Source organism: Gambusia affinis, linkage group LG22 (genome assembly GCF_019740435.1).
Source record: "Gambusia affinis linkage group LG22, SWU_Gaff_1.0, whole genome shotgun sequence".
Taxonomy (NCBI): Eukaryota; Metazoa; Chordata; class Actinopteri; order Cyprinodontiformes; family Poeciliidae; genus Gambusia; species Gambusia affinis.
Genome location: NC_057889.1, coordinates 3,904,037 through 3,927,109, shown reverse-complemented (window position 1 = coordinate 3,927,109; position 23,073 = coordinate 3,904,037). Strand labels below are relative to the sequence as shown.

Sequence of the window (23,073 nt, the reverse complement as noted above, 5' to 3'; positions counted from 1 at the left end):
ATTATTAGTAGCAGTATTGTATCCATGCAGTCCTTTGGGATTGTGATATTGCACACTATATTAAAGATAGAAATGTGATTTTTCCAATATACTTTAAGCTCTAAACAGAGAATCAGAGGGGAAAATGACCCACTCTTTATTCTGAAAACCTTTAGGCATAAACCAACGCTGACCTCCTCCATTTTCATATGCTCCCACTTACAGTACAGATGTAGGCCAGTGGCTGATGTGACTCATCCCACATTTACAGCTTACATGCCTGCAGTAATTATGTTCTAATATGTTCATTCACATATAATTTGCCCCAAATACTGAAAATCCAAAGGAATGGGGGAAATTAATTAACTGAAAATGGTATAAAAGAGCAGAACTCAAAAAAACGGGGGAAGTATTAAAGGTGAATACAGACGTGGACTGTAAAAAGTACCATGTAGACATTTATGTTCTTAAAGGTGAACATAAATGTTCACCTTTAATGCTTTCTTGAACAGATGAGATTAGCTTTATATGCTATACAAAACATGTTCCTTACATTTTTTGCACAAAATCATTCATCTGGTCATTCCTGCCTGTCTTAAACTCCTTTTAGAATGAGCTGTTTTAGGGACTCTGTCACTTTAATGCAGAGGCCCCGCCTCTGGCCACGCCCCCCAAATCAAGGTTTACACTCGCACATGAAAATGGCTGCTAAAGGATTCACAATTATACAACTGTACATCTTTGAAAAGTAGAAGTGGAGCATACTGGAAAATCAACAAAAATGCAGCAAGTGGTTTCTGGATAGCAGGTCAGTAACAAAACACTTGTCTGTTCCAGCAGCCATTGTACAGTTCTACCATTACTTTATTCTCAAATGGGTTTATTCTGAAATATTATGATTTTGTTCTTATATTATTTTTGACTTTTTTGTAATATTTTGACTTTATTCAAACATACTTTATTCTTGTAATTTACTTTCTTTTTTGTTGTTGTTTTTGTTTTTTTTCCTATTATTGTCCTAATACTCCATCATACATTCTTGAACTGCAGTTGGGGGCCACAAAAAAAATCTGCCTAAGGGCCACAAAGGGCCCCCAGCCCGCACTTTGGACACCCTTCCAACGGAGCTTTCTGGGCAACGTAACGAAATGCAGCAGAAATTTATATTTATCTCTAAAATAAACCCAACCCTGAGTGTTACTGAAAAAACGACCCTTATGGAGCATAAAAAAATGAAGTATGCGCTCACCTTGTGTTGCTTCCACATCACAGCCAGCGGTTTGACGTCGTGCTTGGCGTGTTTCCCCTCCTCCAAACACTTCATGCACACCGGAGCCTTGCAGCTGCAGCAATACATGCTGAAGTTTTCCGCCTCATGATCCACGCAAGTACCCGTTTTCCGCGCGGTCAGCACCGGCTGCTGACTCCCAGCACCGCCGCCCCCGCCGCCGCCACTCGCCGCTCCTCCAGCTGCTTGACTCGGCGACGGCGGCGGCACCAGGCGGTGCTTGGCCAGGGGACCGCGGGACGGGTGGCACCGCTGCTGGCAGGCGTTACAGTAATAGACGTCGCACTGCTCGCACATCACCGTGGCGACCACCGGGTTGCGGTCGCACAGTTGACACTTCACCGCGGAGGGGGATGCCGAACACGGAATACCACGGGTCTGCTGGTACCGCACCACAATGGCCTCCAGAAGCCGGTTCCGAGGAAACCCCCGGAGCCCCCGTTCATCCAGGGACACACTCCGGTGACATAGCGGACAGGTGAGAGAGCAGTTCCGATGCGGGGCGACCGGCGGAAATACCCGAACGCCGTTCGGAGACTTCAACTGGCAAGGAGTGTAGGAGCCATAGCCGCTGTCCGTCTCGCTGTACAGACTCATCTTGTCCATGTCCAGGTAGTCGTAGTCGGAGCTACCGGAGGCTCGACTCTGGACCGGAGTCTCCCCATCCGGCGTCTGGACGGTGATGTTCCGGGCGCACAGCAGGCAGACATTGTGGGAGCAAGGCAGCAGGATGGGGTCCCTGAAGAAGGAACCACAAACAGGGCATTTTAGCTCTTCCTCCATGTCTCCTGTAGCGATGTGACCGGTGAAGCTGCTGCGGGTAAAACGCTCGAGCACCAACTGCCGCGGACAGCTCCTTGCACTGGACTGCGCATGCGCACGGCCGAGAGCGGTGACGCTGTGGGTTGATGTGATTTATAACGGTAATTTAATGAGTTTGAAATGTATCAGATATAAAAATACAGCCATTGTAGATTATTATTATTATTATTATTATTATTATTATTATTATTATTATTATTATTATTATTATTATTATTATTATCTTAAAAGGAGTAAAAATCCACCAAAAACTGAAATTTTGAGATTATTCTAAGAAATTTTGTGGAGAAAAAAATCTTGAAAATGTCTGAGCTTAGAAAGCTGAAAATTCGCTAAAAGATACTCAGTCTGATGTTTTGATCTCATTGAACCCTTTTTAAAGAGAGACTATAATTTATTTTATTTGTTGTTGCTGTTGTTTGGTTTGTTTATTTTGGATATTTAAATTGTCTTCCAGGTCCAGTGTTAAAAGCCCATTAGAAGTTAAAGTTTATTGATTTCTGAAAAAGTTTCCTTGCATTATTATAACGTTATTACTTGAAAATTGTCTCAAAACAACAACATTATCTTAATAACTTCTGGAACAAATTATCTTCTAGTAAAATGTATTATTATGACAGCTTCAATAAATATGTAATGTTTGGTTTTGTTTTGAAATAAAAGTTACATACTGCACCTTTACAGCCTTATCGTGACAACTGCAGAAATGGCTCTCGCTTGCATGGCACCTACAGAAAGCCTGCAGGTGCTTTGTAACCGTTCTTATAACTCACTCATTATAAGAACGGTTTTCAGTCTTCAAATGTTGATTTACAATGACTTAATATATTCAGGATGACAAACAAACATCAGAAACCGCCACTGATTGGGGGATCCCCAGATGAGACTTGTAATCTCTCCAGTAAGCCCTCAGTCTGTCTCTGGACCCCTGCCTGGCTGGATGTGGCGGCTTCAGCTGTCTCAGAGAGGTATTTGGCTGTTTTCTGAAGTTAAATGCTTCTTGGCAGGATCTTCTAATACAAGGATGGGACAGCTCAGACAAACACAACACCTTAGACCTCTATGGATAAGGAGATTATTACCCTGTATGTCTTGCCTAGAATGAAGATAGGAACAAATGAAGCCAGGGAATAATTTGCTAGCATCTTGGTGTTAAATCAGTTTTATTCAGTGGACCATTAAAGAGAAGCTATTGTGCAAAATTCATTTTCCATGTTTTTGTACTTCCATTTGTGTCTGAACTGCTTCTAAAAACAGCTAAAGAGCTTCTTAAAAAGACACAGTTGGAATCTCTGTTCATTAACAGATACCAACTGTGTTATTCATGTATTTGCATGGTCACTTACAAACTATGTACACAATTTACCTCCATATGTCCAGTTTTAATTTTCTATTGCTGCTATTACTTTTATTATTAATAATAGTAACATTACCACTGTGTGGAGAGACACATTCCTGATTTTGTTTGATTTTTAATGTTTAAACGTTAGTTAATATGTAAACTTATCTGTCCCAGTTTTTTCATTTTAGTTTAATAAATTTGCTTCTTTATCGCCGAGTGAGAAACGTCCCCAGATTTAGTCTTAGAAATCTGGTCACCTTAGTCTTAACGGACATCATGTCAACAATAATGGCGGCCGTGATAAAGATCATAATTCTGCATCCGTTCTGCCCGTCGGAGTGATGATGAGGATGAAACGTGATCGCTGGTGGAAACCCATTCTCCACCAAACGACTATCAGATGGACCCAAAACACGCTAAAAATGGACGAGGGAGCCTCGGCAGGCGGATCGACCGAGTAACCTTTGTGTTTCTCACGTTAGCCCTTTGTGTTAGCTGGACATTTAACGGAGCAGACAGCAGCAGCAGCGACTGGGGTCCCTCAGGGAGCCGCATCAATCCCACCTACTGGAACAGATTTCCCATTTATCAGTCCTGTTAGCATCACATTACCTGCCTTTCACATGTGCTTTGCTGTGAAATGAGGATCTGTGCACATCATTGTGTGAACAATGCTACATAAATCTCCTCAGACACTTTGTCCAGTTTTATTGCCTACAATAACACAAGTTTATGAAAGATTAGGGCAACAGAAAATAAATAAACAGATTTTTTTTCTCAGAATTCTAATTTTGTGTCAAAATTCAAAATTAGTAACCAGAGATTCTTAGGTGTTCATGAATTATGTTAGTGAAAATAATAGCACAACTGTTTCTTCCTCGCTACAGGATTTGTAAATCTGCACTTCATCCACACTGAAAGTCTGACCCACATTTACTCTGTAAATTTGAGTTTTGTGACTAGATGAGAGACTATGATGCATAAACAATTTAAACAACTCCTATTCTGAGAAGAAAAAAAAGAATTCTGAGATTCACAACTGTGAGGAAAAAAGTCAGAATTCCGACATTAAAGTTTGAATTCTGAGATTAATTTCACCTCACACTCCAGTTAAATAATTTCATCTGCATTGATTTTGCCTTTTTGGCTGCCAACTCTGAGATTTTGTCCAAAAAAGACTGTTTACAATCATCACTGAAGATATAAAAGTATGAATGAATTTCGTCTATTTGCTGATACTAACCTGCCGCAAGAGGGCGACAGTTCTTCATAATAATGATTCAAACTAAAACTTTCAGTAAAAAATAACAGAAACATCCTCACAAGTACCTTAAACAAGTTCTGTCCACTGAGACATCTTCCAATATGAGCTTCAGGATTATTTAAAACAGAAATATTATGGATAACTTTGGGATTATTTGATCCTCTTGATGTACCTGGTTTAACTTTAGTCAGATAATATCAATACACTGAGACTTGATTCTGCTTGTTGGACATTTTTACTTGATCTGGAAGTAATGTTTGTACTAAACCAGTGAGTTTCAGCACCACTAGTTTACTAACAGAAAGAACCAAATTCTGTTTTAAATATGAATAATTCTATCAAAAACAAACTAATACACTTTGTTAATGATTTATTATACTAACAAGAACATTCAGAGTGCATTTGATTATTGTCATATTTGAAAATAAAAAGCACAAGGAGTGGGATTAAATAAGTATATTTTAACATTACTGTTTTGCTTTATTAATTAATCACTTATGTTTGTTGCTATTGTTTTTTTCATGTCAGAAATAAATCATTAAAATGTGTTAAGACAATCAAAAACTCACATTTGACATAATGGAGTTGTTTATTCATCCCTTTTAATCATCCAACATACAAAGTGGCTGCCTCAAAATTTATATGATCAAACAAAACATCTACGACAGCGGATTAGAGCTGGATTAGATAAAAAAAAAAAAAGAGGGTAAATTTCCAAGAACAAACTCAGAAATTTGTAGATTATTCTCAGAAATTTTCTGAAATATATATATATATATATATATATATATATATATATATATCAATGAGCGTTTGGTAAGTTGAAAATTTCCTAGACAATATAAATCAAATTTTTAGATTAATTTTAAATTTTCTAGACTTTTGAAAATTTTCTGAGTCTCAAAATTTGACAATTTTTCACTTTTCAAACTCAGAAAATGTTTTTTCAAGAAAATTTCTGAGATTAATCTAAAAACTTTCCTGCTTTTTCTTACAAATTTTCAACTGTTTCAAACAGAAATTTCCAAGATTTTCCTAGAAAATTTCTGACATTTTCTGGAGGAAATTTACTCCTTTTGGTTTTTTTAATCTACGATGGCCCTAATACACCATCGTAAACACCTCGTGTATTTTTACAACATAAAAATCAACATTAGTGGTGTGTAAACCTGTTAATCTGAAGCAAATATATTTGTGCTATGCAAACATTTTAAAAAATCTGCATTTGAATATTAAATTTGGCAAAAAATGAAAGAGATAAAGAAGCATAAAGTGTATACACTGCAAAAACATAAAATCTTATCAAGTAATTTTGGTCTAGTTTTTGACGCAAATCTCTTAGTTCTCTTGAAATAAGACAAAACTTACACATCAGTAACTTCTCAGCAAGATAAAGGAGCTTGTTTTAAGTCAATAATTTCTTAAAATTGCAGAAAAATTACTAGTTCCACTGGCAGATTATTTTACTTATAGCAAGACATTTTTCCCATGTTATGAGTGAAATAATCTGCCAATAGAACTGGAAGTTTTCATCAATATTAGGGAATTATTGACATAAAACAAGCCCCTATTGCTTATTATTTTAAGTGTAGTAAGATATTTACACTAGAAACTACACTAAAATACTTCCTAAGACTTTGGTTTTGCAGTTTATTTGCTATGTGCAACTCTTGATGGGGAATTATTTTCATAAACTAAAATAAACCTTTATGTGAGAACAGAAAAGTTGTGCTTACTGTTTTCATTTTGCTGCTGCTGCTGCAGCCTCACAACAAAAAGCAGCAATTAGTGTTTCAGTCAGCTGTGAAATTGCAGGGAGGGAACGGATGCGTGGGCGTTCCCGACCGCCTCACACCAAGGAAGTGGTGCTGTCAGGGTTGATCCGCACTGGCCTCGTGCTCTTCCTCAGGTCCTGCAGCTGCTTGGCCGGCTTGCCCACGGCCTCCTCGAAGCGCCGCTCCACCACCGGCAGCACGGTGTCGTGCAGGAAGCTGGCGTTCTGCAGGATGAAGGACTTCTTCTCGGAGTCCTGCTCGCAGCGCAGGCTGTAGTCAACGTGCTGCACGGCCACCAGGATGATCTCCCGCAGGCTCTCCAGCAGCACCATGTGCAGCTCGGGGAAGTAGAGCTTCAGGCCTTCCTCCAGGAAGCTCATCATCTGCTTGGTGAAGGCTACGACTGTGTAACTGAGGTTGACCCAGCAGTCGTCGCCTGTGTACAGCTGGAAGTTGATACCACAGCTGCGCATCTCTTCCTGCAACAGATTGTAGCATTAGCATAAAATATTTGTTGCCTTTAGAGCTGAAATGATTAATCAAATTTATCGCAATGAATTAATTACTGAAATAATCCTCAACTAATTTAATAATCAATTAATTGTTTTCCAAATGATTAATAACTCAATTATTTTTTGCTTTCAATTGTTTAATAAATGATAAATTAATCATTTTACAAGCAATTAAATGTTTAGTGAACAATTAATTGCTTACTCAGCATTTCATATTTTAGCAAAGACTCATAAATCATTTACTACAAGCTTAAAAACTTTTTTCATTTACAATTCTTTGATAAATGATAAATTAATCGGTTAGTACATGATTAATTATTTAGTGAAAAATTAATCATTTACTAAGCCATTAATCATTTGCTAGATGATTAGTTGTTTATTAAACAATCATTTACTAAATAATTCAAACCTAAATTATTTTTTCATTTACAATTTATTAGTAAACTACAGATTAATTGGTTAGTAAATGATTAATCATTTAGTAAGCAATTAATTGTTTGCTAAATAATTAATCGTTTATTAAACAATTGTTTGCTAAACTAAAACTAATAAATCTCAGTCTCCCATAAATTTTACAGAGTATCCACATTCATGTGAGTTATAATTCAAAAGAAGCATTTTCTATTCCACTGTTTCTTCTTATTTGTGTATTTTTGGTCAATTTTAGCCTTAAAAAAGACTCAAAATCTTATAAAGTACTTCAGCTTCCAAAAGAACTATACAGAAAGCAGCACAAAAGACGGGACAAAGGCAGTCGGCGCCACCTTGAGTTTGGCCAAAGCCTCAGGGGTCATCAGGTTCATCCTCCTCCACATCTCCTCTGAGTTCCTGTGCTTGGTGGCTTCGATGATGATATCCTTGTAGCTCTGCAGGGCCGCCTTGACGTCCTTAACCAGCAGTGACTGCAGAGTGAAGGTCAGGTCCAGGCCGATCTCGGTCAGCTGCTGGCAGTGCTCTTTGGCCACTTTGACGCACTCGGCTGCTGTGGACAGACTCTCCTTACTGTCAAACACCTGGAAAAGTGGAAAACATTCATTAAGCTAAAGAATATTTCTATAACAAGCATTTTGGTCCACCTAAAAACCTCAGCCTCTGTTTAGTTGAAGTGAACTCTGGTGATGTTTGAATTCAAAGCAGAGCGGACATCGCTCCAAAAGCAGGAAGTGAACTAAAGCGCACGGCATTCTGGGTAAAGACAACCAAAACAAGCCCTAACCTTTGTTCCATTTTCTTTATGAGATCAATCTCAAAATTTCTGATTGTTTTTCCCAAATTTTTAATTTTTTTTTAGAAGATTTCAAAGATTAATCCAAATTGTTTTTTTTTTAGCTTTTTCTAGTAGATTTTCAACTTTTGAAACTCAGAAATTTCCACATTTCTTCTAAAAAATTTGTGGTAAATCTGAAAAATTTATAATTTCTTTCTGGGAAATTTTCAGCTTTTGAAACTCAGACATTTCTGTATCTTTTCTAGAAAAAATTACTCCTCTTTTTTCTATCTATTTCCTTTTATGCGAACCACAAAAATGTAACAAATGTTGCAATTCTGCAACATCTACCAGAGTATCAGGTGTGAAAACACCTTTAAACGCCTTTTAGCGTCTTCGCTGACCTGTTTGCTGAAGGTGTCTACAAACATGGTCATGGCCGACCTGGACCAGACCACGAAGGCCGAGTAGCAGCCCGTGTTTCCCGCGAAGTCCATCTCAAACTCCTTGGCGGTTTCCAGCAGGCTGGTGAAGAAAATGTTACAGAGCTTGTGGATGTAGAGAAGCGTGGCTCCTTCGATGCGAAGCTGCCGGATCGCTGTCTGGACGGCGGCGGCGCGGTTCTTCAGGAAGAGTTCGCATGCTTTGGTGGACTGACCTGAAACCAGCAGAATCCATTACACAGTGATACATTGCAGTATCAAGGATTTTCCAGTAGAACACACAAGTCTGGACCTTGACATTTATTAAAATATGTTTTGTGAAGGGTTTGATCAATAAGTTCTCCATGTCTTGTTGCACTTTTTTAGTTTCGATTTGGTTTAGTGGGCAGTTTTCTGAACAATCACTGAGTTTTGGAAAGCCTGACCTGCAGATACAGATTTTTTTTGTCTGAAAAGTTTCTAAAAAGGAGCCACAAAATCAATATGCTAGGAAAGTGCTGGATGATATGGCTGAAAAACATTGATTAATGTTTTGTTTTAAATATCTGAAATACTATCAAATTCCACGCCATTGTTTTTTATTTTTAAGCTGTTATGAGGCACTGTGGTAAAACTTTAAACTGCTGCTGCGCCAGTTATTCAGGTAGCCAAAGACTGAGCGAGTTAGTTCAGGGTTTCCTAAACTTTTCCACATCATGGTCGCCCAAATAGCGTTAGCTTCTAGCCAGAGACCCCCTTAGTAAACCTGCAGACAATGCTACAAAATATGTAAAAAAAAAAACAAAACAGAATTTTAACATTTTTTTCTCATTTTTATTTACTATTCAATAATTATTACATTCATTTAGCATAAATGCTAACCTCATACCTTCTGATTTTACTTGAAAACATGTTCCATGGTGGAACATTTTCTCAAGTAATATATTATGACCATTAATCTGATGTTGCTATATTACCAGGTAAAATGTTCCACCTCCACCCCCTCTTGATAAAAAATTTAGATTTTTTCTATTTATTTATTTCTAATTTTATTTAGTCTCCACAGTTTAGGTTTTTGAAGCAGCTTCAATCATCTCCTTGTCAGAAATTGTTCCATTTCTAGCTTGAGGAGCAAAACAACTTGATAAGCTCTGTTTTTCTGAATCTCCATTTTTCTAACTTTTACCTTCATATTCAATAAGTTAATTTTAACTTATATTTTATAATAACAGCTACAAAACTTTAAATTTATGACTGGAAAATGTATTGTTTTTGTATTTGTTTTCTCAACTTCCCCCACTTTGAGAAACACTGACCAAGTCGGATGAGTTGGGACACCGCCCGCCGGGTCGCTTTAGGTCCACCGCGAAGGGAGCGATCTGGAGACAACTCAAACACCAGGACCTCCGTCAGCTGCCGCACACGCTCATCCACCTTCGCCCGGAGCTCCTTCACCTTGGGCGTCGCCGGCTGGTCCTTCAGATACTCATTCAGCTTGTCCAGCAGGTCCACTGCGCCCTCAAAGTCCCTCTGCGCGATGCACACGTCCAGATCCTCCGGCAGCTCCTGGATCCACTCCAGGCTGAGATCCACGCCGTCCTCCGACTCCACCGTTTCCTCGTCCTCCATGTCGAAGGGGTTGGTGGACGCCTCGGCCCGCACCGGCGACGTGGGGACCTCCTCCTCCTTCTTGTGCTTCTCCTTGGAAGCTTTGTTCTTCTTGGTCTCGTCCAGGATCTCCAGCCACTCCTTCTTCACTTTGCTGTTCTCCGCCTGGAAGATGCGGCTGTCGGGGAACATGAGGATCTTGAACATGTCCTTCATGGGGGGGTTGTCCTTCACGTTCACCACGGCGAAGCTCTCAAGGTCGTACAAGGCGTTGTATTTGTACTTCACCGTGCCTCTGCGGTTGGGTAACCAGGTGGCGATCAGCAGGCAATCGTTCATGAGGAAAGCGTGAACCTGGTAAAAACAAGAAATGCGTCAAACCAATTAAAGATTATTTTGTGCAGCAGAATATTGAACAAAATAAAAAACTTTGATATAACTTGGCACAGATGTTCCCACAGGCTCGATTCACTGAAACAAATCCACCAGCCACTGGAAAATTCAAGATGGCAAGCATGGTTGTCAAGGAAGAATTACTTTTTGTACTTAAATCACCATTATTTATTTTAGTCTACATATTATGAACCATAGGAATCATATAAATTTAGTTTAACTTGTGTTAAACTAAATATATATGATTATCAGCAAATTTAAATTAATTTGCTGAAAACATCAACAAATTCAGAGCAGCACATAAGCCAAAAATGTATGAAAAACATACATTTTTAATTCACGTTTTGACGTTACAGATAGTAACGTTACTAGATGTTTCATATGGTTTAGCTTTAGCGTCACTGTTCAGATTTACTAAAGGAATGTTGCATTGAAGGCAATAAAATGTTTATATTCTTATTTTAAAAAGGAATTGAATAATTTATTTGTACGTTTTGATGTATTTCTAACATTGCATAGCAAAAGACTAACATTTCTCATTTAAGTGGTTAAATGAGAAATTTATAGAACGTGCTACTGTTATCCGATTAATCGTCAAGACAATAGTTTACTAATCGTTAGTTGTAGCCCTACTTTTTATGTCTGATTATTATCATTACGTTTGTTTTCTTCTCATTTATTTTTGCTAACATTTTACACATTCGAAATAATTATTTCATTTCACCTTCTGGATGGGCGACATGTTGTCCACGTCAAACTCTACCAGGTCTCCATTGTAGACCAGGTGTCTCCCCGGGGTGTCCATGATGTTCTTTGCTCCTTCCACCTTCTCCAGCAGGGAGGTGAGCGTCCTCTGCTTCAGCTCCTCTGTCTCCTTGGGGAAGGCTGCCTGCATCTCCTTGGAGGTCTCATCTTTATCCGTGGAGAGCAGGGACTGAGTGATGCTCTCCATGATGCTCTTCTGCTCGGTCAGGATGTGGCTCAGCTGGTACATCTCGCTCTCCAGGTATGAGATTTCCTTGGCCGTCTCGATGAACTGCCTGTAGTTCTTGTAAACATTCTTTTTGAGGTTCTGAGCCGTCTCGTCGGCCAGATTCTGGATTTTCTGCCGATGCTCCTGCAGGTCTCTGTCTCCGTCGGACTGCTGGGACAACTGCTTCACGTAGCTTTGCGGGTCGAAATTGGGCGATTCGAGAAGCTTCCGTAGTCGGTTCCCGGTTTCAGACATCTTTAGTCCTCAGTTTTAGTTACGTATTAAATCAGAAGTAGAATTGGGACAGAGAGGGATGAGAACAGCGGAAAAACTCCTTCATATCCGCTAATACACAAACAGGAAGTTGTTCGAAGGTGGACACCCGGGTTGTGAACGTCACGGGGACTAGCAAGTCAACGGCGCCGCCATATTGGGAAGGTAAGCTCTACTCTACACAACTAAATAAAATACATTAAAATTTAAAAAATGGAACGTTTATATTGAACCACACTTATTTATTTATTTATTTATTTATTTATTTATTTATTTATTTATTTATTTATTATTTTACCACAGAATTTAATTAGGGACACAGAATTAGGATTTCTTAATTTTCTCTGAGATGTATTACCTTTTTCAGATTTCTGACTTCAATCTCAGAATTCTTGCCTTTTTTCGGGTTTTTTCCTCATCATTTTAAGTTTATCAAATGCCCTATTTATTCTTACTAGAGTCTTTTCTTGAACTGATACCTTTTACTTTTAGTTGAATAAAACAATATTTCGAAGTTGTCCTACTCTTATGCTTTGAGTATTTCCTCACCTCTGCATATTAAATATTAAACAAATGTATTTTTGATATGTAAAATTCAAAGCATATCTGACTTGACCGCAGAACAACATCCGGGTCAGGTTTTGACAAGAAAGCTTGATCAAGTTTATGAGTTAACGCCGGAAATCTCGTAAATAAAGGCCAAATGTATCTTATTAATTGAGAGCTTTTACTTTAAGTCGTTTTATTATTTAGATTTTAAACAAAAATGTTGAAAATCTGAAAAATGACCCGAGTTACTCCAAAAACCAATGCTTTTATTTTTTAACACTACCGGAAATACATCATTTGCACTGCAGCACTTTGACTTACCGGCTCTAGTTTTTAGCAAACAGGCAGTTATCTGTTACTCTTGGCTCTGAAAATATGGCTTAATTCGGATGTATGACAAAAACCCACGCACTTTTACTCTGATAGGTTTTTATTATGATCTGGTCGAAGTTGTTGCTCACTCCAGAACTTAGGTTGCTTTTATTTTACATGAATATCGGGCAACAAAGCTAGTTAGCCTCCTGCTGCTTCTTGTTGTTGTCATGGATGCTGATTTCCTGCTCGCCATTCAGCTTCAGGAACAGTTCGACACCGAATACCAGACTTCCCAGATCCCACCGGACTGTTTTCTGGATAATGACTTCGGACATAGCAGTAAGAAACAGAAAGTTGAGCTGCATGGAGGTGGCAGCGGCGCTGTTACCCGCTGGAATCCGCCGACCGCTCAGCCCGAGAGGCCGCTGAGCATCGTAGACGAGTCCTGGGAGATGCTGGACCCCAACCCGGACTTGAGGTCCATGTTTCTGGAGTTCAACGACATGTTCTTCTGGGGAAAACTCAATGGAGTGGAGGTCAAGTGGAGCCCGAGAATGACTCTGTAAGACATTATTTATTTAATCATTAGGAATAAGGCAGAAATACCAGCATTTCTCAACACAAAATCATAGACGGTTGCTTCTGATTTTCAACGTTTGTATTGAAGGAAGTGGACGATTAATCGATTAAATTGATCGATCGATTTGGGGTGTTTGAATATTTAATTTTTGAAATATTGGGATGTTTTGGCCGGTGCACTCCTTGTTTGTTCAAAGTGATATAATTTAACTTTTATTTATTTGGACTTTGAATGAGAGAATATTCCTCATTAAAAGGAGGAATGTTGAACATCTTGTGAAGCTATACTTTGGTGTAAATGTTAGGTAATACTTAATACCTAATAGAAATATTTAACCTTTGAACACATCAGGATCAAATTATTATCAGTAGTAGGATGTTGAAAAGGTCGTACAAACAATTCAGAAGAAAGAACTGCAAGGACTAAGATGGTCACAAGAGAACCTGATAACTTTTTTTCTCAAGAAAACAATGTTTTCACAATTACAAGATGTTTTTTCTGGCAATTTTCATTTATTTGCTAATATTATGAGTATATTCTTGTAATAGAACAAAAATTTTCATGTCAGGGCCCTTATAGTCCTAAATATCTCCCATGAATGAGGAGGACTGATGACTAGTCAATGGAAACACATGTAGCTGTTTGTGTCCAGAAGGAGAACCACAAACCAGATCAGTGACAAGGAGCATTCTGGGTGGAGTCCAGCCCAGAATGAGGATGCTGGGTCGTAAAAGTGACCCCCGGTTCGCCACACACAAAACCTTAGGAGACTCATTCAGAACACAAAATACATGTGGACAGATCCGTCCTCCTCCCCTGACCTCACCACAAACTTTGCTCCACAGCACTTTCCAAAACTCAGCAGCTGAACATAAAACTTCCTTACCATGGCAACGGGAGTTAATTTCAAAACACAGAACAAGCAGAACCATTTCAGAAAACACAAATTCATGTGGCTGGCAAAGAGCAATCCTCTCTGTAACATCAAAACAATGCTGAATCGTTTCATCTGCTTTCCGTGAGAGTACTTCCTCTACAGGTTGCCTCTGAGTAAGAGGTTTATATTCTGAGCAGAGAAAACAAGATTGTGATTCTCAGGGGAGCAATTATAAATATATCTTTTAATAACAAATCAAAATATTGATCTCAAAACACACTTTTAACAAGATTATTATAAAATGAATCATTTAAATAATCCCTGGACACAGTGTGAAAATTCACATTCTGTCAGTCAGATCTTTTCTTTCATCAAATTTTCTGTAATTGTTAATTTTTCATCTGCTCTTTTTTATTTTCTTTTAACGTTTATTTTACACAATAAAATCAGATTCATTTAATGGCAAATAACCGATATTTATAGATATCATATTCTTTGCTTTTTGTAAAGTAGCAAAGAAAAACCAGGTGTTTAAGAATTTAAATTAATATTTATGCAAACGTAAATTTTCTGAATAAATAATAAGCAGTTTCTTGCTGTTTTTTTGTTGTCTTTCTGTAGGTGTGCCGGTGTGTGTTCTTATGAAGGCCGAGGCGGACTCTGTTCGATCCGGCTCAGCGAGCCTCTGCTGAAGCTGAGGCCCAGAAAAGATCTGGTTGAGGTCAGACTTTATTGTAAAAGAAAGATTTTTATTAGTATTTTTAATATACTGACGTTGCTACCTGTTTGTTTCACAGACTCTCCTCCATGAAATGATCCACGCGCTCCTGTTTGTGACCCAGAACGATCGAGACAGAGACGGACACGGACCCGAGTTCTGCAAACACATGAACAGGATCAACAAGGCCAGCGGGACCAAAATCACCGTAGGCGGTTTTTCTTCTCCACTGAGCTGCATCAGCTGATGATCCTCAATTTGGTCTGAAATTCGCTTTTATTGTTGTCTTTTTAGATCTACCACAGCTTCCATGATGAAGTCGACGTCTACAGGCAGCACTGGTGGCGATGCAATGGGCCCTGCCAGAACCGCAAGCCTTACTTTGGGTATGTGAAGAGGGCCATGAACCGGGCCCCGTCCTCTCTGGACCCCTGGTGGGAGGACCACCGGAGGTCATGCGGTGGGACTTACACTAAGGTCAAAGAGCCTGAAGGATACGGGAAAAAAACCAAGAAGACCTCAGAGAAGAAGACAGCAGGAAATGGGAAGCTTTCAGAAACAGTCAAAGGTAATTTGGTTTTAACTTGTCTGCAGTGTTCAGGTTTAACTTTCCTAGCAGCTCAGTTGGTTTTGATTAGGGATGATACGATTAACTGCGATTAATTGATTGTAAAAATCGTCAACTAATTTAGTTATCGATTAATTGTTAACTGGAGCATAAAGTTAAAAAAAAGGCAATTTGTTGAAAGAACAACACACTCAGAGCATTAAGGCAAAACAGTTTTTAAAAAAACAACTTTTAATTTAAGGTTAAAGTCCTTTTTCGGTAAATATGTTCTAAACAGAACTCAAGTGGCAGAGTCTTAACTTCACCTGTTTCAAATTCTGTAAATAAAATTTTTAATTTGATTAATCGTCAGAATAGTTGATTAATTGTTAGAATAGTTGATTAATCATCAAATAATCAATAAATTGTCAGAATAATCGATTGATGGTAAAAAATAATCAATTAATTGTCATAATATTTGAGAGAGTAATCAATTTCTACAATAACTGTTCGCTCCTGCCTTATTTTTGACACTTGCTGTTTTTGTTCTCAGCTTCTGGATCTCAGGACATCAGGAGCGTCGTCCCTTTCAGTGGGAGAGGCTTCCTGCTGGGAGGGAAGTCCCAAATCTCCTCCTCTTCCTCTCCATCTCGCTCGCCATCAGTGAACTCTTCATCCAGCTCCATCTCCTCTCCAGTTCGCTCTGGCTTATCGGACCAAACCAACTCCATCTCAAACGCCCGACCCTCTTTCGGAGTAAAACCTCCAGCGAAGAGATCCGTCGGAAACACCAGAGTGTTCGTCAACGTTAACGGCTCGCCGGTTAAAGTTCCCAAATCTCAGGGAGAGAGGATGAAACAAGCTTCCATTCAGGATCTGTTCAACAGCGCCACCATCAGGAACTCAGGAGAAACCACAGAGGCTTCTGCGTCCTCTACATCCAACTCCAGTTTGCAGCTTTCGCCTCTGAAACCAGCAGCACCCGAAGGCGGCGCTGCAACGCCGGCTCAGTCCAAGTATTTCAGCGACTCTGGCGTTCAAAATGGAGGTCAGGCGTCGAGGAAAAGGTCGCGGGACGACCGAAGCAGCTCAGCCAGGATCTTTGATTTCTTTGAGAAGACATTGAGCAGCAGCTCAGCAGCAGCGAGGGAGCCAGGAAAGATGCCGACGGCGTCTGCCGCCACCTCAACATCGGTTCACAGCGGGAGCCCCTCCTCTTCTTCATCTTCCTCCTCTTCCTCCTCTTCAGTGATGATGGTCAGCTGTCCTGTCTGCCAGGCTAAAATTCAGGAGCAAAAAATTAACGAGCATCTTGACTCCTGTCTTTCTTGAATGACTTTTTAATTAAAAACTCTGAATTCTGACTTTATTTTCATAATTTAGATATTTTTCTCAAAATTCTGATTTTCATTTTCTCAGAATTTAGATTTTGTTTTTTTGTTTTCAGAATTTTGACTTTAATATTCTGAAATCACTTCAGAACTCTGAGAAAATAGTCAGAAATCTGATTTTATGACATCTGTCTCATGAATCTGATTTCAATCTCTGAAATCTGACTTTAATCTCACAATTCAGCCAAAATTTTTTCACAAGATTTTGACTTTAACCTCAGAATGTTTTACTTTTTTTCCCAGAAGATTTTAACTGCAACCTCAGAATTTTGACTTTAATGTTCAGAGATCAAAATTCTAAGAAAAAAAGTCTTGATTCTTTTTTTTGTGTTTTTTGGTGGCCCTAATTGCCTTCCGTAGATTTCAGCTTCTTGTTGCCTTTCAGCTTTGATGCCTTGGGATGTTTGTTGGTTCTCATCTTCTCTCCTGTAGAAATAACGTCAGTGAAGCTGAATGTTTTACGATGCAAATCAGTTCTGCAGAACCAACTCAGGTCTGAGCTCTTTCAGTTTTACTGCCTTCACAATTAACAAATAATTGACGTTTTAAAGATGGCCGCCGTGTGCAGACCACGGAAAGCTCCTCTGAGGATTGTGGGGGTTTATTTGCGCCTCTGCCCTTCACTTTCCAGCTGCGTCAGGAGAATCAGGTTTCACTGTCGTCGGCTTTTCATTTCTGCACGTCTTCCTGTTTCCACTGCAGAGGAAAATGATCGATGATGTTTGTCTCTGATATTTCTGCAGGAAATAAACAGAGAACAGTTTATTGCTTCACTTTGTATTTATAGTCGTTTTGTTTTTATGTGTGTTTTAAAGACAGTTCTAATGTAAAGTATTCTAAGCTTTCCATTGCCAAATAAATCATTTTATTGATTAAACTAAATTGATTTTTGCTTCATTATTCATTCATTGGTCAATGTTCCAATTATTGATCTAATCAGGTTTGTTTTTAGGCTTGATTTAAAGGAACTCAGTGTTTCGGCAGTTTTGCAGTTTTCTGGAAGTTTGTTCCAGATTTGTGTTGCCTAGAAGCTGAAGGCTGCTTCTCCATGTTTGGATATTGTGAATGCAGATTAGATTATTAGATTATTTCGACGCCTTTAACGTTTTTATTGCAGCAAATTTTGACGTATTTATTTGACAAGCTAAAACAAAAATTTTCAGTGCAGCTAATAACCTATAATGAGAGTATTAGGGCCGTACTAAGAACATTTCTTAAGAATAATAAGAATAAAGTTGTAATAATATAATTGGTCATAATTTTATTATTTTATTCTTGTAATTTTCCTTACCTGTTCCTAATACTCCAATGTAGCAACTTCCACAAGTCATCTAATTTAAAAATTCAGTATTTTACTACTTTTTTCTTGAGTAATTTTATTTTGAAGTATTTCTACTTCAACCTGAGTAAAATATCTGGATTTTCTATCCACTGAATAAAAATCAAACATGTTTTAACCAGATATTCACCAGAGATGCTTTCAGTTTTTGGAAAAGTTTAATAAGTTTTATATTGATAGAAACTGATTTTGATTTATTTGAGCTGATTTTGATATTTTGTAATTATGTTATTTGTATAAATTATTTTCATTTTGGTCTCTAAAATAAAAAAAATTCTACATAAATACATTGGTGTTTGTCTGAAGATGTTATTTTTAAATATTAAATTATTGATGTTTTGATCAGTTAGTACTCAGGTAGATTTTTTATTAAATACTTTTTACTTCTACTTGAGTAATTTTATTATGAAGTATTTCTACTCTTAAGTAAAATGTTTGATTACTCATTGTAACTTCAATTAATGAAGAACAGGCTGGCTTAAAAATATCACCAAAAACACCTTCAGTTTTTCATATTGAAAGAAAATTACTTCTTTAAATTTTATTTCTGTGAATTATTTTAATTTTGGTTTTCAAAATACCAAAATTTCCACATAAACGTTACATCTGACGATGTAATTTTTAAATATTCACTGATTGTTTTGATCACTTTTTACCAAATACTTTTTCTTAAGTAAAATTAGGCTGAAGTGTCTCTGCTGTTGTTTTCAGCTTCAAAGAGACGCCCAGATGGATTGTGGGCGTGTTTGAGCAGAAAATGGGGCAGAATGGAAAGGTCAGAGGTCAAGGCTACGTGGGGCCAGCTGTTGATCGCAGACGCTGCAGAAACAAGCATTGCCTCTCGATTTTAACCTTCTGTTGGCGTAATTAAACCCCCAGAAGTGTTTTCTCTCACACATTTCTTACGCACGAGCAGCAGTTCATCTGATCCGTTTCCTGTTTGACGACAGGATGAAGAATCGTTTTGTGAGGAAGACGCCGACGCTCACAGCAGCTGCCACTCCTCTGTCCTGACCTGCTGCTGCGTGTTGACTCCCTGTGGGAGGCCGAACCGCCCCGAACCCTAACAGCCGCCTTCCCTCCTTCCTGCCGGCCTTTTGTCTCACGCTGACAGTGATGCATCCCAGACGAGACCCGAGTTCAGCTCAGCTGCTGCTGCTGCAGAATAATGCGGCACGCTTAGAGGCCGGTGCATCTGCAGGAGGGGGAAGACGTCCTGCAAGGAAACCAGCCAACTTATTCTGCAGAAGCTAATGCAGTCAGATTCCAACTAACTTAACAAATACCTGCACAGTTTGAAGGTATTCATCTCCACAGAGTCATCGTTGATACAAAGAACAGGAGGAAATTTACTGCAAATCCCGGAAATGTTGATATTAATTTTATTTCCAAAAGTCAAACATTTATTTAATTGAAAATGTTTTCAAAAAACAAATACATTTCTTAATTTGAAAAGTTGAAGAATACTCTAGGAGAAAATCTGAAACTTTAAGATAAATCTAAAAACTAAGAGTTTCGATAAACCATCAAAATTCTAAGTTTCTAAACTCTTACATTTTCAACTTTGAGTGTTTTCTAGTAAATTTTAAACATTTCAAACTCAAAAATGTTTCCTTTTTTGGGGTTTTTTGAGAAAATTTCTGAGATTGATCTCAAATTTTGTAATTATATTCTAGCAAATTTTTTATCTTTTCTTATTTTTTCTAGAAATTTTTTTATTTCTAAATTTTATTTTTACTTCTTGAAACTTTTCAGTTTTCTAAACTCAGAAATGTCCTTTTGTCTCATTAAATTTCTGAGATTTTTTCATAACACATTTTCAATCTGAGAAATTTCCAACATTTTTCCACTCTGTCTGAAATTGATCTGAAAATTCAGAAATTTGCTTCTATTCTAAATTCTAGAAAATTCCTGAGTTTTATCTGAAAATTTCAGGTTTCTTTTAGTATTTTCTTTTTTTTTTCTTTTTTTTTTTACTATTTAAACTCAACTCAAAACTGTCCTTGTTTTTTTTAGAACATTTCTAAGTTTGATCTCAAAATTCTAATTGCTATCTAGCTATTGTTTTACTTTTAAGTTCACGTTTTTTTTGGGGGGGCGGGGGGGTTTCTAGCACATCTCAAACTTTTGTGGCGTGCTGTGGTGGCGTAGGGAATAGCGCAACCCACATTTGGAGGCCTTGAGTCCTCGACGTGTCCGTCGAGGGTTCAATTCCCGGACCCGGTAACATTTGCCGCATGTCTTCCCCCCTTTCCTGTCAGCCTACTGTCATGTAAGGGACACTAGAGCCCACAAAAGACCCCCTGGAGGGGAAAATATATACATAAACTTTTCAAACTCCAAAATTTCCTTGTTTTTCCTGAAAATTTCAGAGATTAAAATCAGAATTCTTCTTATTTTTTTCAGTGTCCCAAAGTCTCTTCTGTTCTGACGCCATGTTTTGGGGTAAACAAACCAACTGTAACTGTTGTGGTTTTAAACAGGCAATTCCTTTCCGGCAAAGCCTTAGTGGATATCTTTAGAGCATTATTAGCTGGATTTGACTCAGAGATTGAAAGCCATTGTGAGTTTAGCCAGAAGGATTAACACAGCCCTGCTGGGTTTATGGATCTTCCATCGTTTGTCTAACCCTCCAGCTTTGAAGCCGTTCATGATGGTGAAGGAAATGTTTTAAAAGGTAAACCTCTGGAAAAACAATGTACTGACCTTGATCTCTATCGCTGAACTCTCAGATTTGGAAGCAGGACTAAATGGTTGAGTTGCTTTTCAAGGAAAAATATGCAGAATTCAGATTAACAGATTTATTTGAAACAACAATCAGCATTCAGCAGGTTTTAAATACTTAAGGGGATTTTTTTAGTTCAGATCTGGGAAGAGATTGTAACACTGTAAAACACAAAATCTTACCAAGTAATTTTGGCCTATTTTCACCTTATTTCACTTGAAATGAGACACAACTAATTTACAAGTAAGTTTTGAGGAAGTAATATGAGTTTGTTTTAAGTAAATGAGTCTTTAACATTCACAAGGAAAGTACCAGTTCCAGTAGTTCAAAGTGTAGTAAGATATTTCCACTAAAAAAATGAGACCAAAATATAAGATTTTAACCAGGAAGTGAAAAACTGGAACGATAGACGCACCTTTCTTATATTACACTGCAAATACACAAAATCTTACCAAGTATTTTTGGTCCAGTTGCTGCTGCAAATATTTTAGTACACTTGAAATAAAACAAAACTGACTTACAAATAGCTAAACATAGGGGCTTATTTTTTTCCTCTGCCTGGTGTCTGTTTTGTTTTTTAATGGCATGTTGTTGTTTTCCAGCGCTGTACTGTGAAAAATCGCAGAGTCATTTGAGGTCTGGATCTAATCTCTTATCTGACCCAGAACAGTTTTCTTTCACCTCCACAACAGCCAAATTGAGAAGCATCCTGTAAAAACTAGTCCATGTCCTTATAACAAACTGTCACAACAACATAACAGTTTTAGCAAATATGTAAAAAGCATTTTTTTATATAAAAGTTAAAAACTGCAGGTTTTTGGGGGGGAATCTGAGGTTTCAGTCTTAATCTCTGTGTGTGGTAAACTTGCCCCTCTGTTCATGAGGAACATGCGTGATGCTTTTATGTTTTAGCTTCAAGGCTCTTTAAGTTGCTTTGTTGGAAGGACGCAGCAGAGCTTGGGGGTGGAAATGAGGACCGTCGTCTCTCTTTTGTGCTCAAACTATTGTCTTTGACACACACACTCCTTTTCATGACCTCAAAAACAGAACAACAAAAAAAACCTACACACACCATGACGTCTGACAAGTTAGATATCATGTATATCCAAGTCATTTCCTGCTAAAGTAAATTATCAAACAAAACAAGAAGGAAAAAAGAAAATATTGTTGTTTCTAAGTGTTTGTTGGGAAACGCCCCGCAGCATCTGTGTTAAAATGACAGGAAGCGGATTTAACTACTGAGCCAAAAGAAAAAAAACGTTTAGCGACTTGCCTAAAGCGATCAGAAGGAAATTTCAAAATAAAAGCCGTTTGGTGAAATTGATATATTGGACAGTTGATTTAATCAGTATTAAAGTTGTGTTGCTTTCTCAGATGACAGAAAATGTTCAAGGATTAGACTTTAAGGACATTAATTGTACTAAATTCTTCCCAGATTTGTTATAGTGATCACTTTACATCTTATCACGTGTGTATAAAAATATAATTTTGTGAATAAAAGCTCCATTCAACCTCTTCTAGTCTGTCGTTCTTCGCAGAGCTTTTGTCGAAAAAAATACGGCAGGTTCTAAATGAACTAATAAATCAGAATTTTTTAGTTGAAAACTGTGAAACTATTTAAAATTAATGTCAAAGTTGAAATTTTGTTTTTTTTTATTTAGATTTTTATCTCTAAAAATTTGACTTCTAGAAAATTTCTGCAATTATTTTTTTAATAAAATTTACATATTTTGTCAATTTCCATTTCAAAAGTTAAAAATTGGTATCTTTTGAAACTAAAAAAGTGCACTTCCAAAAGTAAAAAATGTATGCAGTCCAAAATTTTTGACTTTTGAAACTTAGAAATATGCATGTTTTTGAAATTAATCAAAAAAATTTCGGGGGGAGGAGGGGTATCCTGCAAAATTTTGACTATTGAAGCTCAGAAACCTTTTTTAAAGAATTTTTCTGAGATTAATCTAAAATATTTTTAGTTTTTTTAGTTTTTGCTTGTCGGAAATGTTGTCCTTTTTCTCTATCTGATATTGCTCTAATGCGCCGTGGTACTTCCGTAATATACTACTCATAAGCTTTCAAAAATTCCGTACTATCCCTTTAAACATTGAAGAAAAAGAGCTTAATTGTAGTTTAGGAGTTGGGGCTTTTACTTTGTAGCATCATACCGGAAATGTTAC

At 37.8% G+C, this 23,073-nt stretch overlaps 3 protein-coding genes and 1 long non-coding RNA gene across 6 annotated transcripts in view; 1 reads left to right on the top strand and 3 right to left on the bottom strand.

The window, feature by feature from the left end:
• The window catches only part of LOC122825091 (E3 ubiquitin-protein ligase TRIM9), a 46,211-nt gene extending 43,985 nt beyond the window's left edge, over window positions 1-2,226 (bottom strand). For all 3 annotated transcript variants that reach the window (XM_044106160.1, XM_044106159.1, XM_044106161.1), the window contains exon 1: window positions 1,229-2,226. In XM_044106160.1, coding sequence (XP_043962095.1) covers window positions 1,229-2,050 — 822 coding nt within the window. In that variant the 5' untranslated portion in view covers window positions 2,051-2,226. The remainder of the gene's footprint in view (window positions 1-1,228) is intronic.
• A 2,727-nt stretch (window positions 2,227-4,953) lies between these two features.
• On the bottom strand, window positions 4,954-11,997 carry exoc8 (exocyst complex component 8). Its single transcript, XM_044106158.1, has 5 exons — window positions 11,337-11,997; window positions 9,928-10,573; window positions 8,594-8,847; window positions 7,747-7,995; window positions 4,954-6,949 (listed from the first exon to the last, which is right to left on the bottom strand). Exons 1-5 carry the CDS (start codon window positions 11,838-11,840, stop codon window positions 6,545-6,547), a joined length of 2,058 nt encoding a protein of 685 aa, XP_043962093.1. The 5' UTR covers window positions 11,841-11,997; the 3' UTR covers window positions 4,954-6,544.
• A 698-nt stretch (window positions 11,998-12,695) lies between these two features.
• Window positions 12,696-17,717, top strand: sprtn (SprT-like N-terminal domain). The gene is made up of 5 exons (XM_044106157.1): window positions 12,696-13,284; window positions 14,801-14,900; window positions 14,977-15,105; window positions 15,192-15,465; window positions 15,998-17,717. The coding sequence occupies exons 1-5, from the start codon at window positions 12,950-12,952 to the stop codon at window positions 16,774-16,776; spliced, it is 1,617 nt and encodes a 538-aa protein (XP_043962092.1). The 5' UTR covers window positions 12,696-12,949; the 3' UTR covers window positions 16,777-17,717.
• LOC122825089 lies at window positions 17,174-22,394 on the bottom strand. Its single transcript, XR_006369580.1, has 4 exons — window positions 21,352-22,394; window positions 20,881-20,936; window positions 19,081-19,390; window positions 17,174-17,572 (listed from the first exon to the last, which is right to left on the bottom strand). It is a non-coding gene; the product is annotated as an uncharacterized LOC122825089 (long non-coding RNA).
• Between the last annotated feature and the right edge of the window lie 679 nt (window positions 22,395-23,073).

Excerpts from the sequence above, each read along its gene's own strand:
- sprtn (XM_044106157.1), top strand. The coding sequence starts at position 12,950 with ATGGATGCTGATTTCCTGCTCGCCATTCAGCTTCAGGAACAGTTCGAC. Across the intron at positions 14,901-14,976 it reads CCAGAAAAGATCTGGTTGAG|ACTCTCCTCCATGAAATGAT; the intron begins GTCAGACTTTAT and ends TTTGTTTCACAG. Across the intron at positions 15,106-15,191 it reads CCAGCGGGACCAAAATCACC|ATCTACCACAGCTTCCATGA; the intron begins GTAGGCGGTTTT and ends TTGTCTTTTTAG.
- exoc8 (XM_044106158.1), bottom strand. The coding sequence starts at position 11,840 with ATGTCTGAAACCGGGAACCGACTACGGAAGCTTCTCGAATCGCCCAAT. Across the intron at positions 8,848-9,927 it reads GTCCCAACTCATCCGACTTG|GTCAGTCCACCAAAGCATGC; the intron begins GTCAGTGTTTCT and ends TGCTGGTTTCAG. Across the intron at positions 7,996-8,593 it reads TAGACACCTTCAGCAAACAG|GTGTTTGACAGTAAGGAGAG; the intron begins GTCAGCGAAGAC and ends CCACTTTTCCAG.